Here is an 8289-nt window from a genome sequence, read left to right as displayed (position 1 = left end):
GATGGGCTCAAGTATAGCAGGGATTGTGGGGCTGGCACGGGATCGGGCAGTGTTTCATTCTGCTGTGCATGGGGTCGCTATGAGTCGGAAACGACTCAACGGCACTTAACAACAACAACAAAAACCAAAAATACAAACTCACTGCTGTCGAGTCAATTTGACTCATAGCAACCCCTCCTTGGGTTTCCAAGGTGGTATCTGTACGGAAGTAGATTGCCCAATCTTCCATCTGAGGAGGGGCTGGTGGATTTGAACCTCCAGACTTCTGATTAGCAGTCAAATGCCTTAGGCACTATGCCACCAGAGCACTAACAGTGGATTATTCAGTCTGTCTCTCATTTATTCAGCAACGATGATGAGTACTTCAGGGTCCTTCACTAGGATTTCAGATCTCCCACCTGCAGCCCAGCCTCTTGCCATCCAGGTGTAGAGCTGGATGTGGAAGCATGCAGGTGACTGCTGGCGATCTGAGGAGCAAGACTGTCCCCAAATGGAAGCAGTGGCCAGTGCAGTGTGGGTCTCCTGATGACGTCTGGGAGATGCAGTCATGCAGGAGATGTCCTTTCAAGGTGAAGAGCTTTTATTTTTGTCTAAAAAGCAGAGCTGGACAAAAGCACCTCTTTCACTATAATTTAAGTAATTCTGTACTGGGGTGTTGTATCTATAATGAAATTCTAAAACTAAAAGATAAAAAGCCACAAGTTGTTGCCTGGAAACAATGGCTGTTCCCACTTACACCTTCTTTCTAAAGCCTCTAAGTGTCTTACCTTTAGGCAGTTCTTTACTGCTGACTCTTCGAGAGTTAGGAATCTTAGCACCACAGTTCTCACATTTGTTACTCTGCAGTCCAGAATCAGAATAGAAGCCGTATCCTGCCTCTGAACCTGAAAAAGCCCAAGTTGCACAAAGGAAGTGTGAGTTTCTTGATTATAAAATGTAATTGTGCTGGGTATGCATGAGGCACCCAAGTGTTCAGCTTCCCCAGGCTGTGAGACCAAGGGCAGTTACCAACCCAAGAGCGATATTTGGGGGCTCCCTTCTGACAATTGAGAGATGTTTTGGTAACAGGCCTAATACGAGAGCCCCAAGATGTATCTAGCCCATAAAACCAAAAACCAGTGCCATTGAGTTGATTCTGACTTGTGGAATCCAATGTGTGCCATGGTAGAAGTGCACCCCATTGGGTTTTCCATGGCTGTCATCTTTCAGAAGCAGAGTGCCAGGCCTTTCTTCCAAGGTCCCTCTGGGTGGATTCAAACCACCAACCTTTCAGCTAGTACCTGAGCACTCAACTGTTTGTACCACCCAGGGACTCCTTACCTAGCACATACCCAAAACACCAAACCTGTTGCCCTCGAGTTGATTCTGATTCACAAAGATCCTACAAGACAGAGTAGAACTGCCCCATAGGGTTCCCAAGGCTGTACATCTTTGCAGAAGCAGACTGCCACATCTTTCTCCCACTGAGCCGCCCATGGATTAGAACCACTGACATTTCAGTTAGCAGCCAAGAGCTTTAACCACTGCACAACCACAATCTTCAGCCTAGCAAAAAGAGGTGCTCAATTAAGGATTCTGGATGAATGGATGTGTGAGAACAAGGCCCACTGAACTGTCAGATGATCTTGCGATTGTAATTGCTTTTCCAGATTTTCCCTGAAACATCCTTATTCTTTCTCTCAGAATCTGCTGTGGCCAAGAGCTTGTGTTTTCTCAGCCAGGCAATTGGAAAGACGGTTTTCCCCTATGTGAAATTCATAAGCCCTTACGAGAACCTGAATCATAACTTTGCCCTGATCAGTGCCACAGAGATGCTAGTAGCAGAGAGCACATGTGCCTCGTACAGGTCTAGAATTTGTTTGGCAGACCATGGGCAGTGCAGCACCGGGGCATGGGAGCACAGGCCAGGCAGGGGGACACACTGGGCTTAGGAAGGGCAAGCAGCATCTCAGTGCCAGGAAAGGTGCAGCCAAAGGACAAAGTCTCTCCCAAGCCTACTTTGCTGCGCTCATGATTACACTCATTTTTAACATTATCTTTCAAAACATGAATCATGGCATGAGCTCTAGAGTTTTTGTTTTTTTTCTTCTCCAAATCTCATTCAGTCAAAAGCCACTGAGTGCCTTCTCAATCTAAACTTGAGGAAATAGCAAATAGAAGACAGGGGCACACCTGATGAGCTATGCTGAACAATGGAAAGAGCATGGGGTTCAGATGGGCCTGAGTTTGAAGTCTGGCTCTGCCACTTATTAGTTGTGATGATTAAAAACATGTCCACAAGTTCACTGACATTCTCTTCAAAAGATGGAGTCTAATTCCCCCTCGCCTTGAACAGACCATTCTGTGGCTTTTCTTCTTCTTCTTTTCTTTTCTTTTCTTTTCTTTTTTTTTTTAAGAAATTAAGCCTAAAACCTTTTTTTAAATTTATTTATTCTGTTATTTATTATTCTGTTATTTTAAAAAAATTATTTATTCTGTTATTTAAAAGAGAGCTCTGGTGGCATAGTGCCCAAGGCGTTTGACTGCTAACCAGAAGGCTGGCGGTTCAAACCCACCAGCCACTCCTCGGAAGGAAGGTTGGGCAATCTACTTCCATAGAGATACTGCCTCGGAAACCCAAGGAGGGGTCGCTAAGAGTCAGATCTAACTCCACGGCAGTGGTTGTGTTGGTTGCGTCATTTAAAAGTATCAATAAATCCGTTTCATGTTAACAAAATAAAACATGTTTTTATTAAAAATAACCATATTTTTCAAAATTAAAAAAGAAAAAATAGTGAGACAGCTTAAAGGGCACTTAATGCATAGGAAAGAAGGACACAGGGAAAAGGTAACCACAGGGAGGAAGTGGGAAGAGAACTGTTATATTATGGGGATAGCAATCAATGTCATGAAACAAAATATGTATGAACTGCTGTGTGGAAATTGAATTTGCTCTGTAAACTTTCACCCAAATCACAATAAAAAAAAAAAAAATAGTGAGAAGAGTGGCATTGTTTTATGCTTTGGCAAATGTCTGGAATGTCTGGCTTAATAGAAGACAGCTGGTTCCATAGCTGCTCCTGCATTCCATCTGCTGAAACATGTAGCCTCTCCCAGATGCGTAATTGGAAAATGGAGGAACTTGTGGCCCTGTGAAAAAGCTTCAGGACCCCCAGGACCCCTTTGACCACACTTTGAAAATCTCCGGTGGAATAGTACGTAAGGCATTAGAGTGTTAACCAGAAGGCTGGCGGTTCAAACCCACCAGCCACTCCTCAGAAGGAAGGTTGGGCAATCTACTTCCATAGTGATACCACCTCGGAAAACCAAGGAGGGGTCACTATGAGTCGGATCCAACTAAATGGCCGTGTGTTTGGTTTTGTTATTGTTGTTATTATAGAGTCCCTGGATAGTATAGATGGTTAGCATGTTCAGCTGCCGACCAAAATGTTGGTGGTTTAAGTCCCCAGAGGTACCCTGCACAGAGAGCCTTCTGATCTACTTGCAAAACGAAAGCCATTGAAAACCCTGTGAGAAGCGCCACAGTTCTACTGTAACACACATAGCATGGGTTGGAATCAACTTGACAGCAACTGGTTTTACTGAAGCCTGTGTTTGATAAATGGATGGCGAAATCAGTTAAGCTTTTGACTACCATAAGAAGGTTGGCAGTTTGAACCCACCCAGAGGCACCTCAGAAGAAAGGCCTGGCAATTTGCTTCCAAAAGGTAACAGATTTGAAAATGGAGCAGTTCTACTCTGCACAATGGGGTCATCATGAGTCAGAATCAATCAGTGGTCACAGGTTTGGTTATTATTATTATTATTATTATTATATGAAAAATGTATCATCTACAGAGAAGCCAGCATAGAAGTAAATGTGACATAACAGAAAGAATACTGAGTTGAAGGAAAGGCTCTGTGCAAACAAGCCGTGTGAGGGTGGGCAGGCAGGCCTCGCCGGCTCTGGTCTGTTCCCTGTATAGCCTGGTCGATCAGGCTCCGGTAGGAGTTGTCCAGCTTAGGAGCTGCCTATGCAAGCAGGCCTTTTGCCTGACATCTTCACCAATGCAATTCTGCAAGGGGATTTTTTTTCTACTTGAACTATCTTTGGAAAAAAGATCCTATGACTAAAAGCCATTGAATTTATGCTCTGGGTGCTCCCTCAGTCTCCTCTGAACTTGAATTTTATCCGCTTGTATGAAATGTGTATGGACAAGTTGGTGCCACTCAGAGCCAACTCTCACATGGCCGGTAACCTTACCAGGTGCAGAGTTATGAATCATAGTGGAAGGATGATGACAAGGAGAACTGAGGGCACCTGGTGTGTACATCCCTGGGCACCTGTGATTACAGTCAGAAATATGTATTGGCTCTTTACTGTAGTAGGCCATAACTTATTTAAATCTATTCAATCATGATTTTTTTTTTTTTTAATGTTTTGCTTAAGCGATATAACACGCAACACTCCAATCTAGAGCAATGCTATGTGGAGTGGCAGGTGGCAAGCTGGCTTCCACTGTGAGCAGACCACATGGAGAAGGGCCTTGAAGACTGAGCCCCTGCGGCCCCAGGACCTTCTACTTACTGCAAGCTGAACATAGGTGCCATGGTTTTTCTTGAATGGTGATGGAAAACCTTCCACAGCTGATCCTTCTGTGGCCCCTTTTCTCCATTTTTTGCTTTCTAGAAAAGGTGCATAAGATCCCATAAGCTTTTAGTACATTTCTAATGATAGAGATAGGGAAGGTATTGGTAAAATGGAAATGTTAAGTTTCTTATATCACAGCCTGCTATAATGGAGGAATCGTGTGTCACTCTCAACCCAGAGGTTCCCCTCCGCCTGCCTATTTCAGAGCTACCCCCTTAAGAAAGTGCACCCAGAACAATATGGCTGGAGAAGAACATTTACACCAAATGTTAAAAATATATGTGTTTTAGAACTGCAAATTTTTGAGAAATCCAGACATTCTGGAGCCACTGAGGCAGGATGAACCTTTGAAACCAACCTTTAAAACTTAAACCAAAACTATCCCTTGAAATCATCTCTATACCAAAAAAGAGTTTAGCTTAAGTAGAAAAAAATGTCTACCTGGAGCCCCGTGTTCTTTTAAAGAATTATTATTATGAGACCAAATTGACAACAGCAACTGCAAAGGTTAAATGAGATGCTAGGAGGCAGTGAATTTATGTTGAAGGTGGTGAAACAATTCCAAAAAGTATTAACAAGAAAGAATATCTGAAAAAAAAAAAAAAAAAGAAAGAAAGAATATCTGGCATGTGGTGGTTAAGTTTGTGTGTCAACTTGGCTGGGCCTTGCTTGAGCGGATGGGCAGCTGGATGTAGTTATTCCCCATGATGAGACTGGTAATCAACTCTATGATGGAATCTACTGTGAGCAGCTGAATAACTGCCTGAGGGATGTGGTCTGCTTCCTGTATATAAGGAGAAGTTTTGGGGAACGGTCTCCAGCTTATGGTACACTTGAACCCTGCATGTAGCCGAATTGTTGTTCAGCAGCCTGCCATGCTCTGCTGACCTTGGGACTTTCAATGGACTTGAATTAACGGCCTGCCATGTGGTTTGGTAACATCAGGACTGTGCCACTGTATTTGTCGACCTTGGGTTTGTTAACCTCAGCAGCCAATAGCTGCCTGAGTGAAGAGATGCTTCTGCCTTCAGTGGGCCAGGAGCAAAAGGCAGAGCTGAAACCCAAGGTTGCGGGGCTTTCACACAACCGCTAGAACTTGGCACTTTGAACTGAGACTTCCAGCCTCCTGAACTCTTAAGAGGATAAACTCCTGTTTATTCAAGCCCTCCCATCTGTGGTATATCCTCATCAGAGCAGCACTGGGTAACCAGAACATGTCATAACTTGAACAATGTAACCAATGTCACTGAATTGAACATGTAGAAATTGTTGAATTGAGGTGTGTTTTGCTGTGTATATCTTAACCAAAAATATAAATAAATAAATAAATCTGTTTTGTTCCACAGAGGATAATATCTTAATCATCATATAAAAAACCCAAACCCACTGCCATTCAGTTACTTACTCATAGCGACCTTGGAAGGCAGGGTAGAACCACCCCATATGGTTTCCAAGGCTATACATCTTTATGGAAACAACTTTGTCTTGTGGTGCAGTTGTTGGTTCAAACTGCCAACCTTTTGGTTAGCAGGTGAATGCCTTAACCACTATGCCACACAAAAAAAAAAAAGAAAGAAAGAAAGAAACCCTCACTGCCATGGAGTCGGATCCCACTCATAGCGACCCCTCCTTGGGTTCCTGAGACTATCACTACAGAAGTAGATTGCCCAACCTTCCATCATGCACATTTGTACAAAATAGAAATTTGAAGTGTGGAATTATAAACTTTGGATTTTCCTTATATACTTGTCTCAAAATTAATTCTTATTAGAGGAAGAAGCTGCAATAAGTTACACGGCTTTGGCGCTATAAATACAAACTAGCTGGATCATAAAACTTTAGGAAAGTGGGTTTTGCCAAATGTCTATGGGAGTAAAGGCTATAGGAGCATGTGGGATTAACTGCTGTTGCAAGGGGCCACCAGGGAGCACCAGAGAGACAACAATTGTCATTTACCAGAAGACTCCAACCCGCAGATTTAGCCTCTCTCCTTCACAGAAATTCTAACTCCTCCAAAGGAATTCTGATGAATAACAATTCTTAACAAAGCTCTTCTCAGCCCTTAGGATACAGTAATAGCCCCAAGGGAAAGTTGCTCACTCTCAGTGTGGAGGGCCCTGTGCCCACCCAAGCTATCGTGGTTGGGCCCTGAAGCAGGGACAGGACCAGTTCCTCAGGGATAAGACTGAGGCATTGCTTAGCAACGCGCACACGTCCTACTGTGCCTGGGCCTGCTGCTGGCAGAGAGAGGCCCAGCGCTTGGGGTTTGTGGCGTTGGGGGCTGAGAAACCAGGCCATTTCCCTCTTGGAAAAACATGCTCTCCTCCTGAGTCATATATTTTCTAACACCTCATTTTCTGTCTCCACCCGCCTCATTCTGGGCATTTGAACATCTGCTCCCCAAACTGGAAACTTTGGATCTCACTCAAGTGAGTTCAGTCCAACACATGAGGTTTTTTTTTTTTTTTTTTTTTCCTGATTCTTTTAAACTCCTTTGTGCACTAAAATCTTCTTACTGAACAGAACGATGGAGGGCAGTTCAACTTAAGAAGGCAGATTTTTTTGACAAAACAAAGTACATAGAGAGTACTCTTAGATACAAGGTTTCACACAAAAAAATACATAAAGAAATAGATTTTACATTTAGCATATATGGCACATAACAACAACAACATTATTTATCTGCACAGAGAATTTGTAAATATTCAGTACTTACATTGGTTGTTGTTGTTGTGTGCCGTCGAGTCGGACACGACTCATAGTGACCCCTCCTTGGGTTTCCGAGGCAGTATCACTACAGAAGAAAATTGCCCAACTTCCTTCAGAGGAGTGGCTGGTGGGTTTGAACTGCCAGCCTTCTGGTTAGCAGTCAAGTGCCTTAGGCACTATGCTACAAGTGGTAAGCTTCATAAAAAACACGTTCTATCTGAGATATATCTATTCTTCTAAAAGATCACACAGCTTGTCAATCATAAAGAATATATGGCTCTCCCTTTAATTAATGGAGTCCTTGGGTGGTGCAAGTGGTGAATGCAGTCGGCTGCTAACCGGAAGTTTGAAGGTTTGAATTCACTCAGGGGCACTTGGAAGAAAGGCCTGACAATCTGTTTCTCAAAAATCAGCTATTGAAACCTTATGGAGCAGTTCTACTCTGTAACACATGGGGTTGACATGAGTCAGAAATGACTCGGCAGCTACTGGTTTGTTACAGCTCTGGTAGCGTAGTGCTTAAGGCACTTGACTGCTAACCAGAAGGCTGGCCGTTGAAACCCCCAGCCACTCCTCAGAAGGAAGGTTGGGCAATCTACTTTTGTAATGATACTGCCTCGGACACCCAAGGAGGGGTCTTTATGAGTAGGGGCCAACTTGACGGCTCATAACAACAACAACAGTAATTCCTCAGGTAGGAAGGAGTTTTAACAAGATTTCATTGGATAAATCATGTATCTTCTCATCAATCCCCAGCAGTGGATTCAATGTTAGATCTGATTTTACACTTAGTTGTGCTTTTCTTTTTAAGTTTTTTTTTTTTTAAAGATACAAAAGACCTATACAAAAGAAAACTATAAAAAACTACTTCATAAGAGATAAGAGATCTACATAAATGGAAGAACATCCCATGCTCATGGATAGGAAGATTGAACATTGTGAAAATGTCA

The 8289-nt window shown here is 43.1% G+C and overlaps 1 protein-coding gene across 1 annotated transcript in view; it reads right to left on the bottom strand.

Moving 5' to 3' along the window:
* Positions 1-8289, bottom strand: part of AKNAD1 (AKNA domain containing 1) — a 90714-nt gene that overhangs the window by 28661 nt on the left and 53764 nt on the right. Inside the window, exons 10-12 of the mRNA XM_007949888.1 lie at positions 4568-4665; positions 768-884; positions 567-674 (exon numbers count right to left, since the gene is read on the bottom strand). Of these exons, the coding sequence (XP_007948079.1) occupies positions 567-674; positions 768-884; positions 4568-4665 (323 nt within the window). The remainder of the gene's footprint in view (positions 1-566; positions 675-767; positions 885-4567; positions 4666-8289) is intronic.

The sequence above is a fragment of the Orycteropus afer genome, unplaced genomic scaffold (genome assembly GCF_000298275.1).
Source record: "Orycteropus afer afer isolate SDZICR_OR568_19922 unplaced genomic scaffold, OryAfe1.0 scaffold00010, whole genome shotgun sequence".
Taxonomy (NCBI): Eukaryota; Metazoa; Chordata; class Mammalia; order Tubulidentata; family Orycteropodidae; genus Orycteropus; species Orycteropus afer.
The sequence above is the reverse complement of the archived record's forward strand: the minus strand, read 5'-3'. Positions and strand labels throughout refer to the sequence as shown.